The sequence below is a fragment of the Vicugna pacos genome, chromosome 7 (genome assembly GCF_048564905.1).
Source record: "Vicugna pacos chromosome 7, VicPac4, whole genome shotgun sequence".
Lineage (NCBI taxonomy): Eukaryota > Metazoa > Chordata > Mammalia > Artiodactyla > Camelidae > Vicugna > Vicugna pacos.
Genome location: NC_132993.1, coordinates 85,578,824 through 85,601,011, shown reverse-complemented (window position 1 = coordinate 85,601,011; position 22,188 = coordinate 85,578,824). Strand labels below are relative to the sequence as shown.

The 22,188-nt window shown below is 41.5% G+C and overlaps 1 protein-coding gene across 13 annotated transcripts in view; it reads left to right on the top strand.

Annotated features, from left to right (window-relative positions):
* The window catches only part of LOC140697485 (uncharacterized), a 59,608-nt gene that overhangs the window by 14,381 nt on the left and 23,039 nt on the right, over nt 1-22,188 (top strand). For 10 of the 13 annotated variants that reach the window (XM_072965324.1, XM_072965326.1, XM_072965327.1 and 7 more), the window contains exons 6-9: nt 11,180-11,251; nt 12,633-12,659; nt 14,343-14,387; nt 16,093-16,144. In XM_072965324.1, coding sequence (XP_072821425.1) covers nt 11,180-11,251; nt 12,633-12,659; nt 14,343-14,387; nt 16,093-16,144 — 196 coding nt within the window. Of the gene's footprint in view, nt 1-6,468; nt 6,737-11,179; nt 11,252-12,632; nt 12,660-14,342; nt 14,388-16,092; nt 16,145-18,466; nt 18,577-19,794; nt 19,861-20,719; nt 20,806-22,188 lie in introns of those variants that run through there. The other 3 variants (XM_072965328.1, XM_072965336.1, XM_072965335.1) reach the window with 3 other exon arrangements.

Here is a 22,188-nt window from a genome sequence, read left to right as displayed (position 1 = left end):
CAACATCTCAAAACCAACATATCTTATAAAGACCGTCTAGTACAGAGCTAGAAATAGAATGTGAGCAACGTATGTAATTTTATATAATGAAAAATTTTTAGTAGCAAACAAAAAATTTAAAAAAACAGGCAAAGTTAACTTTATTAGCATATTTTATTTAACCCAGTATATCCAAGATGTAATCATTTCAACATGTAATTAATATAAATATTGATGAGATAATTTATTTTTAAAAATATGCTACTTCATAATCCAGTGTGTATCTGCATTTAGAGCTCAATTGGACTAGACACATTTTAAGGTCTCAGCAGCCACCTGTGGTTACTGATTGTGACACTGCCTTCTGTAGGACTCATTCTTTTTTTGTTTCATTTCTCGCAAGAGAGGTGACTTCAAACTACATCACCCTCTGAGTGGCTTTTTTTTTTTAATTGAAGTATATATAGTCAGTTACAGTGTGTCAATTTCTGGTGTACAGCATGTTTCAGTCATACATATACATACATACATTCATTTTCATACTCTTTTTCATTATAGGTTACCACAAGATAGTGACTACAGTTCCCTGTGCTGTACAGTAGAAACTTGTTGCTTATTTTATATATAGTATCTACAAATTTTGAACTCCCAATGAATAGCTTTTTTAAAAATTGAGGTATAGTAGGTTTACAATGTTGTGTTAATTTCTGGTGTATAGCATATTGATTTGGTTATACACATACATATATATTATTTTTCACATTCTTTTTCACTATAGGCTATGACAAGGTATTGAATATAGCTCTATGTACTATACAGTAGGACTTTGTTGTTTATCTATTTGATGTATAGTAGTTGGTATCTGCAAATCCTGAACTCCCAATTTATCCGTCCTCACTCCCATTCCCCTGGGTAACCATAAGTTTGTTTTCTGTGCCTGTGAGTCTGTCTCTGTTTTGTAGATAAGTTCATTTGTGTCATTTTTAAAAGATTCCACATATAAGTGATATCATGTGGTATTTCTCTTTCTCTTCCTGTCTTACTTCACCTAGTATAACAATGGCTTTTAATGTCACTTCTCCGCAAAGCAGATCAGGCTGGTCTCCTCTATGGCAGAGACAGCTCTTGCTGGTTGACAGGTTTCAGAATCTGCCCAGAATTCATAGGTTCAAGAACGTTCAAAGTGTAGGAAGACAGATAATTAACTCATTGTTCCTATTATCTTTCCATCCCTGTTCCCACTTCCCAAATAGCAACAACAACAAACCCAGACACAACCCTTAGTGTTGCAGAACAGCAGTCACCCTCTAGGGCTCTGTGGGTGATGAAGCTGAGAGGGGAACAGTGGGCAGTCCTATGCTGGGTGTCTAGGGTCTCAGCTGGGCTGGAGGACCCGAGGTGACTTCCTTTCCCTGCCCTGGTGAGCTTCGAATGCGAAAGGGCAGGTAGAGGTGGTCCTGCAAGGCTGCTGGGTCTCACAGGGAGTGGCAGACTTGAGAGGGAGCAACCAAGGGATCAGCCTGAAGCCACCGGGCTCTGAGCATGCTCAGAAGTCAGGCGGTAACTTGCCGACCACAGTCTGCTGGGTCCAAGGGCATCACTAAGGCCTGACCAGATTCAAAAGAAGGTGGGCGATCAGAACCCTCATCTTGAGACGGGAGTGCAAGGTCACGTGCATGGCAGGAGAACTTGGAGCTTTTGGTGTGGCCATCCTTGGAAAGCACAATTGGTCAGAATCACGGATTCAATGTATTTTCAAAATTTACCTACTGTGAGATGGTGGTTTAAATATGAACTGGTCACACATGAAGGCTTCATTAGATAGTACAAAAGTCAGGTTATCTACGGTCACAAAAAATAGTTACGTAAGAAAACCGGCATGCCGCGAGGCAAGGCACGCCTTCTCGCAAGAAACTGGCACCTGGCTCTTGGCATCTGCCCACCCTTCCACAGGCGTCGCCCTCTTCCTCTTGGAACTTCAGCTTCCTGCCTCTTGAAGTGTACAGACTGTGTTGTTTCCTCATCTGTGTGGAAGGATAGCCCTACCTGCATCCTAGGTGTGCGGACTAAATGAGCCAAGGTGGGAAACGCACTTGGAACAGCGTCCAGCAGGGAGCAAATGCTGTTACTGTTGGTGGTGCTTTTCCGGCTGCTCTCTGACTTGAACGTCCAACCCTGCGACCAGGACGCATCCTCTGAGTGAGCGCGGGGCTCGTCCAACTGGCCTTTCCTCCAAGCAAGCTTCCTCCAGGGCCAGCACCAGGACACCTTGCTGCAGCCCATTGGCCACGGGTGGGGGAGGATTGATCACCGCACCCGGGGGAGGATTGGTCACCACACCCAGGGGAGAACATCATTAAGACACACAACAAGGGGCGCAGATAGTGGGGTGAGCATCCCTGGGACCAGCAGTGCCGCTGGAAACCAACTAAAAGCTCTAACAGTAAACAGCATTTATGACTTTTAACGGCAGCAAGAAGCATCACAGACAACGTGGCAGTAAATGACTAAAAGCAGGCGCGAACGTGATGAAAGTTTAATGGAAAACACAAAGGAGACTGGGTAATGGGTCCAAATGGAGTCACCCACCATTTTCGTGGATGGGAGATTCAGCGTGGGAGAGTCCAGGCTCTGTCAGGCGGAACTGTAGTTCAGTGTGGTGCCAGTATGGAGTCAGTGGGCGTGACTTGGTCCTGCTGTTGGGCTGAGCGATGCTGGTGTGTTGGGGAGCCTGCCTCACAGATCACGGGGACAGCCCTTAGCGTGGTGTTTAAAAACAGAGCAAGGGCTCTAAGAAAGGACTTCAGTGCATATGAAGATTAGTGTGACGTAGGATTAATACCTGGCGCGGGACAAGTGGTCCTTCATGGGGTGTAAGAGGAGAGAGCGCTTCACCCCACACAGACCAGAGTTGCTGCAGATGCAAGAGCCAATCGTGAGCGTTTAGTTATGAAAGTTCGAGTAGTAACAGAAGTCATATGGAAACAACACATAGTTTGTTACTGTTTTTATTGAAGTACTGTCAGTGACAAATGTGCCAATTTCTGGTGTAGAGCACAATGTTCCAGTCATGCATACATACATAGATTTGTTTTCATATTCTCTTTCATTAAAGGTTATTATAAAGATATTGAATAGTTTCCTGCACTATACAGAAGAAACTTGTTTTTCAATCTATTTATATATATTAGTTAATAATCACAAATCTCAAATTCGCAAATTTATCCCTTCCCACTCCCTTTTCCTGGTAACCATAAGATTATTTACTGTATCTGTGAGTCTTTCTGTTTTGTAGATGAGTTTATAGTGTCCTCTTTTTTCTTTTTTTTAGATTCCACATATAAGTGATATCATATGGTATTTTTATTTCTTTTTCTGTCTTACTTCACTTAGAATGACAATCTCTAGATCCATCCATGTTGCAGCAAATGGCATTATTTTATTCTTTTTTATGGTTAAGTAGTATTTCATTGTATAAATATACCATAGCTTCTTTATCCAGCCCTCTGTCAATGGACATTTAAGTTGCTTCCAAGTCTTGGCAACAATTGATAGTTTTGACTCCAAATTTAAGAGTTGCATTTAAGGACAGACACCATGGATAAAGTTAGAAGGACGAGCATCACATATAGAGAGAAATGTACCAGTTAAACAGTGCAAATATATCTGGAACACACAGAAATGTTCTATAAATTAGTAAGAGGTAGAAATTCAATAGAAAGTGGACAATGGATAAACTAGTAATTTGCAGAAAAAGAAATGCAAATGGAAAATAAGTACCCAAGAAGAGGTTTGACTTTGTAAAAATACAGGAAAATGAAAATAAGAACATATTCTATTTATGCTAGCCTGATTGAAAAAATGTAAAAGATTGATAATATCTGGGGCAGGGAAGTGGCCACTCTCATCACTGTTGATTGCAAGACACCTGTTTTTTTGCAGGATAATTTGGAAGAATTTATCAAAAATTAAACAATGCCTGTTTTTTGACCAGCAAACCCACTATTAAAAAGCCATGTATAGCTCTCCAAGACTTCAGACAATACTATAGAGCTACAGTCATCAAGACAGCATGGTATTGGTACAAAAACAGACATATGGACCAATGGAACAGAATAGAAAGCCCAGAAATGAACCCACAAACTTTTGGTCAACTAATCTTTGACAAAGGAGGCAAGAATATACAATGGAATAAAGACAGTCTCTTCAGCAAATGGTGTTGGGAACACTGGACAGCAGCATGTAAAGCAATGAAGCTAGAACACTCCCTTATACCATATACAAAAATCAACTCAAAATGGATCAAAGACTTAAACATAAGACAAGATACAGTAAACCTCCTAGAAGAAAATATAGGCAAAACATTATCTGACATACATCTCAAAAATGTTCTCCTAGAACAGTTTACTCAAGCAATAGAAATAAAAGCAAGAATCAACAAAGGGGACCTAATGAAACTTACAAGCTTCTGCATAGCAAAGGAAACCATAAGTAAAACAAAATGAATGAGAGAAAATTTTTGCAAATGATGAAACCAACAAAGGCTTGATCTCTAGAATATATAAGCAGCTCATACAACATAATAAGAAAAAAGCAAACAACGCAATCCAAAAATGGGCAAAAGACTTAAAGAAGCAATTCTCCAAGGAAGACATACAAATGATCAATAGGCACATGAAAAAATGCTCAATATCACTAATTATCAGAGAAATACAAATCAAAACTACAATTAGGTATCACCTCACACCAGTCAGAATGGCCATCATTCAAAAGTTCACGAATGACAAATGCTGGAGGGGCTGTGGAGGAAAGGGAACCCTCCTACACTGCTGGTGGGAATGCAGTTTGGTGCAGCCACTGTGGAAAACAGTATGGAGATTCCTCAAAAGACTAGGAATAGACTTACCATATGACCAAGGAATCCCACTCCTGGGCATATATCCAGAAGGAACCCTACTTCAGGATGACACCTGCACCTCAATGTTCATAGCAGCACTATTTACAATAGCCAAGACATGGAGACAGCCTAAATGTCCATCAACAGATGACTGGATAAAGAAGAAGTGGTATATTTATACAATGGAACACTACTCAGCCATAAAAACTGACAACATAACACCATTTGTAGCGACATAGATGTCCCTGGAGAATGTCATTCTAAGTGAAGTAAGCCAGAAAGAGAAAGAAAAATACCATATGAGATCGCTCATATATAGAACCCCCCTCAAAAGAACATAAATACAAAACAGAAACAGACTCATAGACATAGAATACAAACTTGTGGTTGCCAAGAGGGTGAGGGGTGGGAAGGGACAGACTGGGAGTTCAAAATCTGTACTGACAGGCATATGCAGAATAGATAAACAAGATTATACTGTATAGCACAGGGAAATATACACAAGCTCTTGTGGTAGCTCACACACAAAAAAAAGTGACAGTGAATATATGTATGTTCATGTAGAACTGAAATATTGTGTTCTACACTGGAATTTGACACAACATTGTAAAATGACTATAACTCAAAAAAATGTTAAAAAAAAAGCATGTATAGTGGCTATTGGGGTAAGTGGAACAAGTCATGCAGAGAAAGACAAATACTGCTTTAGCTCACTTATATGTGGAATCTAAAGAAAGAGAGAAGGAAAGAAAAAGAACGAACTAAACTCATAGAAAAAGAGATGAGACTTGGTTACCAGCGGGGTGGGGGAAGGGGACCTGGAGGAAGGTGGCCAAAAGGTACAAACTGCCAGGTGTGAGGTAAGTGCATGCTAGGGGAATAATGGGCCACGTGTGACTCCCGTTACCACTGCTGTGTGATCCACGGGAAAGTTGTCAAGAGAGTCAACGTTGAGTTCTCATCACAAGGCAAAGAGCGTGTTCCCTTATCTTTTGTCTTTGTGTCTGTATGGGATGGTGGGTGTTGACTGAGCCCTCCTTTCACAGCGGGTGGAAGTCAGAAACCTGCATCTGCTGCGTGAGGGTGGGCTGGGAAAGCAGATAGGGAAGAAATAAGAAAATCCATGTGTGAAGATGTGTGTACTAGTGTGATTACTTACCAGCAAACAGTGGGGAGCAGTCTAGACCTTTCCTCCTGGAGACCTGGATACGGAAGTTGTGGTGCCTGGAAGCCAGCTTTTTGGCTGGCAGTGAAATGTCACGATTACACAAAGTGTACATGTTATATAGAAGTTCCTTATAGGGCCTTAATGTTTAGACTCTCTCTACCCATAGAGGATGGAAGCTGTGGTCAGTGCGGGGAGAGAACGCGGGCTGCAGCCGACAGAAGGAGAACCAAGAACCCGGGGAAGCACCTCCAGGCAGAAGCGCCCTGAGAGCGGTGGACTGAGCCCAGCCCGGGGGAGGGGGGGGGAAACGCGCCTGGAACGCGGCACTCCTCCCGCTCCCCGCGCGCACGCCCTGCCCTCTCGCCTGGACGGTTGCGGGAGCCCCCCCAACACGCACAGCGGTCAGAAGGGCCCAGATGGAATCTGTCTGGTGGTGACCCTCACCCCTCCCCTGCTCAGGGATGCTGGTTTCACCTCGAGGAGAAGGAAACCTGGTGAGGCCCCTCCGGGGCCGCACCGGAGGACCGCACCCACCCTCGGGCTCCGACGGCCTCAGCCCACCGGGATGTTCTGGGACGACACAGGCTTCTCCCGCCTCGTGGGCCGGGCTGGCTGTCCCTCTGCCTGGACGGCTCCTTCCTCACCTCCTTCAAGCCTGTTCTCCGACGTCACTGCCCACAAGAGGCCTCCAGGTGACAGTCTGCACCGCCCTTCATGTCCGGGAGCCCTGCGTCCTGTCTCTGCAACTCTTATAAATCTAAAATTATTTCAAAGTAAAACGTTTAAAACACACACACACACAAACACAACCAGCTCACGTTTGTTGGGAGCTTTGTATGTGTTAGTTGCATGGCTACACGTGCGTATGTTTTCTCTTCTTATCTCATCCACAAAATAATTTGCTTTTCTTCATCTTATTCCCTTTTCTCATAGAATAACTTGCACCAGCCCAGCATTCGAAAAGCTTTGTTGATGTAATTCTCTCCACTATCCTGATTTTAATCAATAGCTTTAAGCAGCCCCTGTGAGCAATCGATCATCGATTTTTAAATGCAGTAGAACTTAATTCCTAATGAGAAACACAGGGAGCCCAAATTGCCCTCTCAAAACAATTTAGCCTATTGCCCATCATAAAGCAATTTCCATTTCTTATGAGAACATCCTGGAGCTGTTCTGCCCAATTAGAAAACAGGATCTATTAGGGATGCAGGTGAATTGAACAACTATTTACTTACAATATTTAACTTAGTTACAGCTGCGGTTCCATGGTACCCAGCGTCCATCCTGGGAAAGGGTCCTGATTCAGCCTGTCCTGGGTTCTGCCACTTACCTGTATCAATTTGGGGGATGAGTCGACTCTCCAGGTCTCAGTCTCTCTATCTGGAAAATGGGCACAGTGTAAGCCCCTCCATGTAGGGATGTTGTGAAGGTTGGTGAAGTGACACATAAGAAGCCTATGTGCACTGGGCACTCCAGTGGCCCCTGCTGGGTTTCTGATTTCCCCTGAGACACCTCCTGGGGGCCGGATCCACAGCTGGAGGAAGGATGAGGCCCAGCCCTGGAAATTCTTTTTTTTCCTCATATTTTATCAAGCCGTTTTTTTCAAAACTCTTCCCATGTAATTTCTTTCTTAATTTATTGAAGTATATTTATTCTTTTTTTATTGAAGTATAGTTGATGTACAGTATTATATGTTACAGGTGTACAATATAGTGATTCACAATTTTTAAAAGTTATGCTCCATTTATAGTTACTATAAAATATTGACCATATTCCCTGTTTTGTGCAACATATCTTTGTAGCTCATTCCATGTAATTTCTATATTTCTTTGGCATTCCTGGAGCCACTTTCTGGAAGCATCGCACCAGGTTTTCTAGAGTATATTGTGTTCACTTCTAAATGTTTTTCAGATAAACCACTTTTAAGTCTATTTATGAAATCTCACTGCAAATTTTACTTCTGGCTTCAAAAACCTGTTGCCTCATTTTTCTTGTGAGAGTATTTTTAGGCACTCAGGAATGTAATTACAAATTCTGCTGTTTGTAAAAGTGATTTTTAAAAGTCCTGTTTCATGGTCTAACATTTGAAATTGTGAGGTCTCACCCTCAAATATAATAAATAATCTCTGTCAGATTTCTTTATCTCCTTTCTTCTTTAACTGATCTGGTAGGTGACTTCCATAAACATCCCATAAATATCTCAAATTACCTCTGACTGGGTGTCAATCCTACGCTGTTCAAAGCCAAGTAATGGAGAGAGGGCTCTGAAATACGGGAGACTTTGTGAAGACTCAAATTAAGGATACTCTTTTTTTCCCTGAGGACTGATTTTGAAAAAAACAGATACCTAATCATGTAGATACAACAACTGGAACTTTAGAAATTATAAATAGAAGTCATAGGAGTGGGTCTTTTCCTTTTTCATCATGTTTCTTTTTAATTTTTAAGTGTAGTAAAACACAGGTAACGTAAACTTGATGGTCCTAACTGCTTCTAAGTGTGACGCTCAGTGACGTCAGGTACATTCACGTTGTGTGGCCCCTCCCCCCACCCATCTCCAGAACTCTTCCATCTTGCAAACTGGAACTCCGTACCCATTAACACTACCTTCCCGTTCCCCTCTCCCCCAGCCCCTAGCCACCACTGTTCTACTTTCTGTCTCTATGAATTTGACTACTCCACATGTCTCTTTAAGTAGAATCACACCGTATTTGTCTTTTTGGCTTATTTCACACAGCATAATGTCCTCAAGTTTCATCCATGTTGTAGCATGCCAGAATCTCCTTCCTTTTCAAGGCTGAATAATATTCCTTGGTATCTGTATGTCCCCTTTTGTGTCTCCATCCATCCATCAATGGACACTTGGGTTGCTTCCACCTTTTGGCTGTTGTGAATGATTACTGTGTTTGTGGGTATGCAGAGATCTCTTTGAGACTCAGCTTTCAATTCTTTAGGGGTGTATATTCCAAAAGTGGAATTGTTGGCTTAAGTGGTAATTCTGTTTTTACTTTTTTTTTTGAGAAACTACAATACTGTTTTCCATAGCAGCTATATTCTTTTCTATTTCCACCCCAAATGCATTGGGGTTCCAACTTCTTCACATCCTTGCCAACATTTGTTTTTGTTTGTTTCTTGCTAATAGCCATCCTGAGTGAGTTTTTAGAAATTTTTTTATTTTTTATTTCCAAGATTAACTTACTTACTTACTTTATTTATTTATTCATCTTATTGGTGTAGAGTTGATTTACAATGTTGTGTTAGTTTCTAGTGCACAGCATAGTGATACACCTATATATATATATGTTCTTTTTGGTATTCTTTTTCATTAGAGGTTATTACAAAGTATTGAATAAAGTTCCCTGGGTTATTCAGTAGGACATTATTGTTTGTTTATTTTATAGATAGTAGTTTATATCTGCTAATCCCAAACTCCTAATTTATCCTTCCCCCCTTTCCCCTTTGATAACCGTAAGTTTGTTTTCTATGTTTATGAGTCTCTGAGTCTCTTTCTGTTTTGTAAGTAAGTTCATTTGTATCATTTTTTTAAAGATTCTGAATGGGTTTATTTTTAACATTTTGTTAAAAATAAAACTAAGAATTTTTCCTCAGTGTCCTTGCTTTATTAGGGATGTTTGTTTTATATATAACAATTATTTTCTAATAAAGATGACAACCATTTATTCATGATTGATGACACTGGATAGTGCAATGTAAACCAGCAGATCTGTGAGGGTTACGTTTTCCAGATGAAGCTTAAACACCATATATTGAACGTAAAAATTCTTATAGGCTAGGAAGAAAGAGGAGAACAGACATTTATTTGGCACCTCCTGTGTGTTAGGCTCTGCATTAGGCACTTTGTGTATATTTTGACACAACCTTCATCACAACTCTACTGATATGTGTTAATACTTTCATTATGTATATTCAGAAATAGAAACTCAGAGAGAGTAAGTGACTTGCTAAGGTCAGGTAGACAGCATTGCAGGTGTGTCCAAACCCATGTCTTGTGTTGTGCTCTGCTATCACTTGCAGTCTGTTAGGCATAAAGCACCTCATTTGTCCAATCCATGTGGTTTGTGACATCCTTTCAATACAATAGCTCATGCGTTCAATACAACAATCCTATGAGTGGTTAGAATCCATGTTATCCAGATCCATATTTTTTTTTTTTTGCCAGTGGAGGAAATTGTAATTCACAGAGTCATGTGCTCACAAAACTTGCTGGAGGCAGAGCTGGGACTCAAACCCAGGTCCTTTCATTCCAGATCCGGAGGACCTCTCACTTTACCGTGATCCCTTTTGCTGTCCTGGGCAGCTCACACAGGGAAGTCATCCAGCCTTGTTAAGAGAAAGTTAGATATTACATTTTGTAGACCCTCTTTTTGATGAAAGGTCTTGGGATGTATAGTGCTTTCTAATTTATATTTGATCAACTTAGTAAAAGGCCTGACATCTCCCATTCCATTCCTTATTCAATACCTAGATCAAAAGGTTACGTTCATTAACATAATTCAGGGAATCATTCTTCAAATCCTGATTGGATGTTACTGTGTGCCAGACGCTGTACTTAGGGCTGGAAATCCAGAGATAAATAAATGAGACGTTGTCCTTGTCTCCAGGAAGCTCACAATATACCAGGAATAGAACACAAAAACATAATAACAAGCAATATAACAGTAAAAGCTTCTCAGGAGAGGACGTATGACCTATGATCTACACCTTAGACAGAGGCTGGATTTCATCTAGAAAAGAAAGAGTTAAATAGTGGTTTATTCTTTGTGGAGCCATGAGGAAACCTTCATCCAGTTTTAGCTGCCTGAAGGAAATGTTCAGAGACAACTTCTGTTTGATTTGAATGCTTAAGTTTTTGCTCATGTGCCTTGACTGAATTGATTGAACATAGAGAGAGTTCAGATTCGTGTGATTTGGAGTCATCAGTGTGGGCAGTTGATGGGTGAACATTCTGATTGCCTTGCAGGTCATCCAACCACGTCTTTGAGGATGTAAAAGTGATTGCAAGGACCATGTTGTTATTTTACCCGTTCTGACAGTTGCTCATTGCTGGCTGGAATTGGTTGGATGGGGACAGAGGTTGTTGCTTGACTGTCTCCATGTGTATCTTTACTCCACAGGGAGAAAGAGGTCCCCAAAGTCTTCCTGGACTCCGAGGTGAGGATGGATGCTGGGGCAGGAGAGGACCCAAGGTGAGTGTGGCCTCAAGCTGTGGAGATCTTTCCCTGTCTCTGGAGTTTGAGGAAAATCTTAATTCTTCAGCATAGTTCTGGTGTTTCAGCTCTTTCTCAGACTGAGGGAGTGGAGCAGTGGAGCCCGAGGAAAGGCATCCAGTGCAAAATCTAGTGTTTATTTGGGGGGTGGGGCTGGGGGTCACAGTAAACCCAAGTAGGGGAGTAGAGAAGTTAGAAGGGAAGGTGGCCTAAAAAGAGTGCATTATTATTTGATTACACTGTGGGTGGATAGAGCTTAATCCTGCTGAGAAGCAGTGGGGGCAGTGAGCACAACTCACCCCCAGGGGGAGGGAGCGGGGGTATGTGTGCACCAGATCCCATTGGGCATTAGTTGAGGGCTGCTCCCAGGGGACACTGGTACCCCAGCACTTCTGGCCGGTCTCGTGTGTGGACAGACTTCCGATACCAGGAAAAGCCCTCAGGAGGAGACCCACAGAGGTGGCAGTTGGAAGCTGGGCTTGAGAACAATGAGATTTTAAAGGCTCAGTGGTAGACTTTGTGCTTAACAAGCACAAGGTCCTGGGTTCAATCCCCAGTGCTTCCATTAAAACAAACAAACAAGCAAACAAACAAACAAATAAATTAAAAGCCAAATTTAGGGATCATGAGTGGGAAACCCTTTTTTAGTGGTTGATTTAAATGTCTCTTAACCTTCTAGGATTAGAGAATGTCCTTTAATAAGGCCAGAGAATTATTTTTACAGCCAGCTTCAGAGTCCTCTGGAGTTCTTCTGATCACAGTGACCATATTCTGTATCTTCTACCAAGTTTGTCTTTCAATTACTTTGTCTTATTGTTCCCGGAAGCCTTTGCATGCTTGTGACTCTGTATTCCCATTTTTGTTTGGAAGAGTATGATTGTTGTCATAAACTACAGGTTACTGCTGTTTCTGGCTCTCCCCCTACTGTGGGAGGAGTTACAAGGTGCACTTTTCTCCACATCATGGTGCAGGGGAGTGGTAGTAATCAGTGATGTCCATATGGTCACTAGAGAAGAAATCTCCATTTTGATCCAAAACTTGCAGTATCTTTTTTTAAAATTTTATTCTCAATTGAAGTGTAGTTGATTTACAGTGTTAATTTCAGCTGTACAGCAAAGTGATTCAGTCATACATACATATATATATTTCAGATTCTTTTCCACTGTGTGTTATTACAAGAAATTGACTATAGTTCCCTGTGCTAGACAGTAGTTTCTTGTTGTTTATCTATTTTATATATAGTAATGTGTGTATCAAAATTGCAGTTTCTTGAAATTAGGGAACATATGGTTTCCTAAATGAAACAGTGGCTTAAAAGTGTCATTCAAGCTCAGTTGTTTTTATTTGTTTTGAATTTTAGGGAGCAAGAGGATTTTCTGGAGAAAAGGTGAGTGGTCTTCCTTATTCTCAAACTGGGGGTGGCTTCTTTGGGAAACACAACATCAAGTTCACTGATTTTTTCCTTTGCTTGAGTAATCAGCAAAGGGGCTTAATACTTGGGGATAGATGTGTCAGGTGGTGTTAACAGCCAAACTGTCATGCTAATGAATGGCTGTCTGTAAGGTAAGTATTTCAGGTTTGAATCTGGATCTATAAGATAAATTTCAAGCCTTGCTGACTACAATGATGGAGCCACAAGATTATCATGTTTATCTGAAAGAGTTGGTCCTGAATTCAAGGTATGTTCAGGAGGGTTTGGTCACGTGAGGTATCACGTGGGAGAGGGATGCAGGACAGGGCTGGTAAGGTGCTGGTGCAGCAGGGAGTGGCTTTACATCCAGATTCAGAAGCCAAGTACCCATTTGCCCATTCATTCATTCATTCATTCAACAAACATGTATTAGGTACCCGCTATGTTCCCCGCATTATCCTAGGGAATGAATACCAAGTGATGAATGGATCAGACAAGGGCTGATGGATCTCATTTATCAGGTCTCCTGGGACCACTATGTCCTGTGCCAAATGTAGCACGGGATTTAGTCCTAGAGTTTCCTATGTGTATTTTCATTCACTAAAATCAGCTGTCCTTTGGCTAAAACAAAAATGCCTGAAACTTGATTTCCTCATGTGGCCAGTAGGAGTACATCGACCACCCCACGTGTGTAAAATGCATTTTATTCTGCTTGCAACACTCTGAATCTTTTTGTTTTTTCTTCAGAAGATGCTTTATAATAAATAGATTCTCTGTCCTTTTGAGTTGGTTGGTAAAACAACGAGCCTGTGATTTGAAAGCGATGGAAAGCTTGATGGGGTAGCACAATGCCGCGGCCAGTTCTTACTCTTATCGTAGTCAGCCCCAGCTTTTCAGCTCTTCTCTAAAGAAGTCTTTTTTTCTTTTTTTAAGTCATAAGTCTTTCCAAATGCACACACGTCCAAACACACTCATTTAATTCCTGCTTAATCTGTGATCTTTGGAGTTTCCATTATGCAGATGAATTCAGGCATGTTTACCAGTCTTTTTATTTACTTATTTATTTTGTTGGGGGAGGATAAATAGGGGTGTTTATTTATTCATTTATTTTTCTAATGAAGGTACTGGGATTGAACCCAGGACCTCGTGCATGCTTGGGCATGCCCTCTACCACTGAGCTATACCCTCCTCTCTTTGCCAGTCTTTTTACATTAAAAAAAAAAAAAAGGTCAGTGACACAAGGACCATCGTAGACAACCAGTGAGAAATGTTTCATTCGGTCCGGTGAGAGTTACCATGCTTGTCCCAGTGTAAAACTTTAAAAGGAAGCCTTTCTATCCATTCAAAATATGAATTTCTTTTTTTCTTCTATTTTTCTTTAGCATCTGAAACTGTCAGGAAAAACAGTATATATTGCTAATATCCATTTCAGGAAGAAAATAATCACTGCTTTTTACAGCAAGCTTTATTTTTATTTATTTTTTTATTTTTTTTTAACATTTTTTTTAATACTTGAATGCCGAATATAAGTGTTGTTTGGAAGACCTAGATTCTTCTACCTTCTGAGAATAATATTAGCAAGGAAATTAACATGCAAGCAGTAACCAGGGATACCTGGTCCTCTGGTCCCTAATGTCCTCATCTTCCTTTGCTCCACAGGGCAGCCCTGGTGAGGAGGGTCTTGACGGCTTGGATGGAGAACAGGTACAGACAGTTTCTCATTCTATTTCCCCAGCTATCCCCACCCTCATGAGTTTGCAATTAATACTCTCCATGTTTCTCACAACTAGTCTGGAAATTTAAATAAACATGCGTGCTCACCAATGTCTAAAGTTAATTTGTGTGTTTGTTCTTGTGTTCAAAAGACAAGGAACCTATAAACTTAGCTCTCATATCACATGTTGCTGTCGGAGTTTTATTTTCACCTTTTACTTTTGTTAATTCTAGTAACTGGACATTGTTATAATGATTGCTTTATTTAATCAGTACTTACCTAGCTTTACCATCGCATTTATTAATCACTGATGCCTTCAAAGGAACGTGAAAAGATCATATGCTTCTTTTGCCTAAAATACAACTTGTAGATATTTTTCTTTGATGAAGGTTGTAAATGCTCCTTGTTTTTTTTTACTCTGACAATTTCATGATTTCACCATTTTTCTTGAAAGATCACTCTTGGGTATACAATTATTTTCTCTCAGCACTTTGGAAATTAATTTCATCCTCTCCTGGCTGACTTTCATCTTTGCTTTTAAGAAGTTATCCGTCAAGGAACTGTTGTCCCTTTGTTAGCAATCTTTGAAAAAAATCTCAGGCTGCTTTACAGCTTTCCTTTGTTTCTCGTTTTCTGCAGTTTCAATATGGTGTTCTAGGCATGAATTTCTTCTCACTTATCCTATTTGGGACTTAGTAAGCTTTTGAATCGGAGCATTTGTGTCTCCAGGTTTTGGAAAATCCTTAGCAGATGATCATTTTGAAATTTTAATCTTTCCCACTTTCTCTCGTATCTCCTTCTGGAAGTCTAATTAGAAATTTGGAGACCTTCTCACTTTATCCTCAATGTCTCTTAGCCTTTCTTTCATATTTTCTATTTCTTTATCTTTCTGTGCTGCATTCGGAATAACTTCTTCAGTTTCTAGTTCACCAATCCTTATGTTAAATGTTTAATGTGCCATTAACCTGCTGATTGGAGTTTTGATTTCATTTATTCTAATTTCACTTCAAGAAGTTCTGTTTGATTCTTTCTCAAATCTGCTTGCCCCCCACCCTTTTTTAAAATATAGATGCTTTTTTTTCCTTAGCTCATTTTTTGAGTTATTTAAATGATTAAAGATATTTATTTTACATTGTGATAATTGCAAAATCTATAGTCATTATAAGTCTAATTTGTTGTCTGTTGGATCTGCTGGCTTCTCCCTCATGGTGTCTACCTCCTATGTGTTGTAACTTTTGATTGACACTCATTTTTGATGGAACTTTATCTGTGAGAAGCCACTGAGTGGAGGTTGTTTGCTTCTGCCACATACTTGGTGGCACTGCCTCCTGGGACCACTTTAAAATGAGTGATCACCTTGTGGGTTTTCACACCACACATGTCCAGAGTGATCAGGAGTCCTCCGGCAGCCAATAGCTGTGACTCTTCTAGATTCCTGCTTTCTCTTTGTCTAAACTCTAAGCATCTCTCTTTTTCTTTATCAGCTCATGGATGCATGTAAGATGTAATTTAATTTGTTATTTGGATTTTAAATTGTTTTTTGAAGGGAAGATTGTTCAGGGCATATAGTCTGCCACATAGTCAGATTTAGAACTTTCTACTCTTGGCTAGAATGTGAAACTATGTGAAAAAATTTCCTGGTGTGTGTGACTTATGTAATACAGATTCTTTTTGTATTTCTTTGTTTTTTTCTAGGGTGATCGTGGAGTCCCAGGGTCATCTGGAGGAAAAGGAAATGGGAAATCGGGTAAAGTGTGAGAAGATTCTTCTCCCACATCTCTCAGATTCCTGCTGCAGAAACTGACCTGGATAGCTTATTTCTAAGCTCTGGGAAAGCGTCGTCTGGTAGCACTAGTACTGGGTTGGGAGTGAAAGGGTGATAAATATTAGATTAGTCTTTGGAACTTCTACTTAAGGCCTGACTCTGCTGATAGTGAAATGGGTCATGGGAACCAGCTTACTTAACTTTTTGTGCTTTATCATGGGCATCATTCCCTTTTGCTCAAGCTTTTCATGGCTTCCTGTCACCAGTGATGTAGTCTGACACGCAAGGCCTTTCAACCACATTCTTCACTAATCTCAGTCCAAAAGTGTCCTTCCCAGTCAAACTGGGCTCCTCACTGTCCCCTGGAGATTCCTTCTGCATGCCAAGCTCTGTGTCTCACCCTCACTCAGTACTTCATCCAGGAACGCCTTTCCCCTGCATCCATCTTCAGTGTTTACTTGAACCTCACCTTTCCTTCAGTTTCCACCTCCTCTCTTTCATCCTAATGATGCCCTCCTTGACCATGTCAGTCTGTAGTGACCTCCCCCTTCTCTGCATCTCCCAGTGTCCATTGTTTGGACTATCTGCTTGACTGCGACTGTGCACTGTGCTGGTCACTCTCTCCATGTGAGGGAGGGCAGGTTCCTGGTGTATGTACTGCAACTCCCCCTTCCTGTGCCCAGGCAGACATTACTTATCAATTTCCCTTCCCATGCCCATGTAGACATTACTAACTGATGATGGATTCCAGCCTGAAGGATCCAACTTGACACAGCACTGTAATCAGCTTCTGTTGATTCACTGGATTAGATAAAGAGGGTTAAATTTATTTACGTATGTTTCTATTACCCCTATGGAATTAGAGCAATGTTTTTACCCTTAGGCATGGATTGATTTCCTGATACATGAAACAGAGAGTCGCAAGACATGACTCTTTATTGAGGTTTAATTTCCAACCTGCAGTTTGTGGGTCAGATTTTGGAGAAGGTGGAGCACGCTACATTCCCTTCAAGACTGGAGAGCCTTCAGTTTCCACCAAAATTAGTTGAACTCAGTAAACGCCTGTCAAGTGCTTCCTAGCTGTAGGGCATTTTGGCGGACACAGAGAAGGGTTCAGAAGTAAATGAGTCAAGGTTATGACCAATAAAGAGCTGGTTTGCTGGTGCAGGAGATAAGATTTGTACAGGAATAACTCTAATACAAGATAGGATAAGAAAAAGGCTGTAAGAATGGTACAAATAAAGAATCAATGGGAGCCCAGTGACTTGGAGAGGAATCTCAGGTAGAGTGGCCTTTCTCCATCCAATCAGTCAACAAAATTCACTGAGCATGTATTGTAATTTAGGGAAGACTGTAGAATGGGGACCAAAATAGGCATAAGTTCTGTTTCTCAGGATTTGCCTCTATGGGGTGAAACGGATATTAATGAAATAATCATGGAAATAGGTGTAAGATTACTGCTGAGATAAGTACATGAAAGGCAGGGAAATGGCACTGGGATCTGATCCAGCCTGTGCAGTCAGGAAGGCTTCAGTGAGGGAGTAATGATGGAATGAAATTTAAAAGATGGTGAGGGAGGAGGAAGGGGATGTGAGACCAGCCTTCCCTACTGAGGTCCTGTGGCATTTGAGAATGTGCTCAGGGTGGAGAAGACTCAGGCATTCCCAGGGAACACAGGAAATCAAGACATTCTCCACTGAGACTTCTGTGAGAGACACACACACACACACACAGTATTCCAGGTTAAGAAAAAGAAAAGGCTTAGATTAAAAGAACTCAGAGTGGTTTTGGACAAACAAAGATTCCACTTCAACAGAAGTGGAGGGTGAGATCAAAAGTATAAAGAGTGGGAGGACAGTCTGGAAGGGCAAGTCGGAACCGGTTTAATGCCATGTTTTAAGGGTTTTGTTCTTTTCTGCTGAGTCACCAGGTGCTGTTGAAAGTTTCTAAGCAAGTAAGACATGTGTTCAAAGCTACAGATTTGGAAGATTACTCTGGAAGCCAGTGTCTGGGTCAGAAAAAGGAAGGACTATATGTTGGACAAAACATAATAGGCACCATATGTCAGGCCCTGTACTCAGCATTTTAATTTACTATTCCATTGAATCCCTGTAACAGCCCTATAAGATAAGTATGTCTATTTCACCGATGAGAAAATTGTTTTGAACTGAGAAGTCAAAGAAATTTGCCTTGGTTGTCAATTAAACAGCAGGATTAAAATTTAGAATTAACTAATTCCTTCTTACCATTGTATCAGACCGGGGAAGACGTGAAGAAAGGTCTCCAGTGACATTATGAGGTGACTTCGTGTGGAAACCAGAGAACATCCCATTTCCTGTGTGTCTGAGAGTCAGATTTCAGAGGGGGCCCCACTTTACTATTCTCAGGGCGTGGTGTGTACCCTCCAGAACCAGGTACATAACATCATCCGAGGAAGGCTCCTGCATGGGGGGGCTCTCCCCAATTCTGTGATTCTGTAGGAACTATGGCACAGAGGTGGTACCACTAACAGCAAGGTTTAACAAACATTTTTTTTTATTGAATTGTAGTTGACTTACAATGTTAGCTTTAAGAGTACAGCAAAGTGATTCATTTGTACATATGCATACACATATATTTTTTTCTTTTTATATTCTTTTCCGTTATATGTTATTACAGGGTATTGAATGTAGTTTCCTGTGCTATACAGTAGGACCTTGTGTTTATCTATTTTAGATACAGTCATGTGTATCTAACAGCAGGTTTTAAGAGAAGCAACCATTTGCTTTTCATGTCATAGTCTAATGGCAAGTTCCTCCACCTCTCTGGTTCCCTGCCTGTAGCAGTCAGGAGCTCCAGAAGCATTTCTCTCTCTTTTCTTCTCTTTTTCATAAGATCTTGCGCTGCTAGTACTGATGGAGAAAGCCTTCTTTTCCTTACGTGTATTTCTGTGTAGGAGCATCAGGAAGTTGTGAAAAGATCCAGGGTATTGGTGGTAGGGGGACAGGGTCTGACTTCTCTGAGCCTCAGTTTCCTCATATGTAGCAGGTTAATTCTTGAATTGTGAGGCAATGCACATATAAGGCCAAGTGTATCCCAGATTTCCAATAAAAGTATGTTCTTTTCTGTGTCTCAACCTCATCTCTTTGGCAGCTAATGCTTTAAAGTTCACGTACTACATTGCTCTTTTAATTTGAATCTCATTTGCCATTTCCCTTTAGGCAATAGATGATTTTAAAAAGTGACACTTTTTAAAAATTTGATTTAAGGGCTTGCCTGGGCCACCTGGATGACCTGGTGAGCATGGAGAGGAGAGGGGAGATTTTGTGAGTAGTGGGGCTTCAGGGATTTCTGCTGCTCTAATCCAGGGACTGTGAATTGTTTGCTTGGGCACAAAGGCAGAGGACAATGAATAATTCATTAATGAGGCATCTGTTCAGCCTGTCTTAGTATTGTGACCAATAGGAGATTTGAAAGGAAGTCCATCTTATACAACGTTTGGGCTCTTAAAGTGTTTAGAATTTTAACTGCACTGGGTATTTGGAATACTGAGCAGGCTCAGACAACTGAAAGGGTCCACTTTGGTGCCTTTTCTTTTTTAATAATCATAATTTTCCTACCCATTTGAGCTAAGCAACCTTTTATTTTCCCAGGGAGATCCTGGAATTCATAGATTCACCCAAGGCCCCAAGGGGGAAAAAGGGAGGCATGGACACTAGGTAAGAAGGTCTCCCTCCCTCTGGGGATACTGGTGCCCTGGGAGCAGATGCTGGCTGGGGCAGGAGTCGTGGGCATTCAGGTTGGATCAGCAGAGAAAACCACAGTGAAAATGTATGGTCTCCACTGTCCATGGGAACAGGAGCTCTGAATGCTAATCTCTACTTATATCCTTGTCCTAGCATTTTTGTCTCCTGGTTTATTATTATTTTTTTGTACAGATCTTACCTCCCACAGCATTAGTAATTTACTTTACCTCTTTTGTCCTTGGTTTCCTCATCTCCGAATTGAAAATATGGGACTCAATGATGCCTAAGCCCTTTCAGTTTTAAAATTCTCCAATTTTATAATGATGCCTCGATTTAAAAAATGCTCAGGGTCATCACCCCGCTGGCTTGCTTTCTGTCATGGCAACTGTCAATTGATGTGTATGGGGTACCATCCATTTTTAAAGAGAAGATCTTTGTCTAGTTCTAAATACTAGAAGCATTGTGATAAGAGTCATCACAGAAGGAAAAAGACTTGCTATCTTGACAGAGACCGATTTGTTGAAAGGTATTTTTAGATTTTTACTCCCAAGACATTAAAATGCAAGATTCTGAATAATGACTGAAATAACCCAGGTACCTCCATCCACAGAGTTCATCCTTCCCAGTTTCCAGGAATGGGGTGTGCATAGCAAAATGTTCACAACTGTAGAGGAACTTCCGTTTGCTTAGAACTCCTATTTGCATCCTTTGACAAAAACCTTAGGACATCCATTCTCCTTCATGAATTTTGGCTAGTTCGCAACCATTTTATATACGCCCAGGTTCTGAATAAAGTCCAGTTTGTAACAAGATCATTATTACACAGCTATGTGAGAAAATCGTCATGACTTGCTGCAAGAATTTCTCATCCTGTTGTCGATTACAGTTGTTTTGGACCAACTGTGAGGATTTTCTTTGGTGAGTTGAGATCAGAGAGCCATGTGAATTGCCTCAATCAGCTATGGGATTGAGCTAAGGGAACAGCAGGGCAGCCACCCTGAACCCATCCCGGCCCCAGTTTCCTCATCCGCAGGGTGGGACTAGTAGAGAAACCATTTCAAAGTTTCCAGGAGTCAGTGGTTATCATGGCAAGAAAGGTCTTGATCTGTATCAGCTGTGATTTGCTCATGGTTTCACTGCTGGAAAGGAACTCAGGTCTCTAGACAAACTGTCCGCTGCTGCATCCGTCTCGGCACCGGGGGGACCCTCCTGCTCACAGCTTTCCGAGGTGTCTGAGGTGTCCATTGCTGACTTTAGCTAAAGGGTTAACCTTGAACACCGGATGCCTGAATTGTGCGTACAGGCAAAAAGGTACCTGAAACAGCGCCACGTCATGATGCATTTTCCTTTCCTGTGCTCGCTACTCCCATGCTGAGCTCAAAGAAGGCTCCTAACTAAGGGTTCTTTGCGTAGATTTGGATGATGGAAGTCACTCCTGCCAGTTCCACAAGCCTGCAGCCGGTGCATGCTGACGGCCTAGCCTGTTAGGTGCTTTGAGACGAGAGCCCCCTAGGGGTCAGTCTTTCCTCGGTTTTACCAAAGAGCAGATTGACTGTAACCTGGTTGGAGAAGGGGCCCTGATGAAGCCGTCTTTCAAACCACAGAGGAACTTTATTCTATGCCTAGAATTTGGGGAAGGGATGGGAAACCAGTGACGGCTTCACACTTCCGGGAGAATGAAAAGCAATACAACCTTTGTGGAAGGCAATCAGTCAACATATGTCAGTTAGAACAGCCGTTTTTTGTTTGTGTTTTTTAATATGCAAGTGACAGAAAGCCTGACTGGCAGGCTTTAGCTGATAAATGTGTTTGATAATCCAGGTGGGGGCAGGTTTGGTACATGAGCTCAGCGGTGTATCAAAACCCAGTGATGTCATCAAAACCCAGTGATGTCATCAGGGGCTCAGCTCCTTCTTTCCAGGGTGCCATCTGCAGTGTGGTTCTTGGGCTGGGCATTAAGGATTTCATCTCCACTGTTACATGAAATGGCAGCAGGAGAGGGGCTTGCCTTCATCAGGGCACTCCCAGCAATACTCTGTTTATAGCTCATTTGGCTCATTGGCTGGGTCCTGGGCTCCCCACCCACCCTCACCCCATTTTAAGAGCACCAGAGAAAGCACGTCTCTGACAGAAGAGATGAGATTGTCATGATTGGCTTCGACCTGTTGTAACTCAGCCCTTAGAGTGGGGCATGTTGTTGCACCAAACAAAACTGAGATTTTTGTCAGCAAGGAAGAAAGGGGAGGGTTTGTTGCATGGTCGCCAACTGTGCCTGCCATGACTTAACATGTGCACATCCTT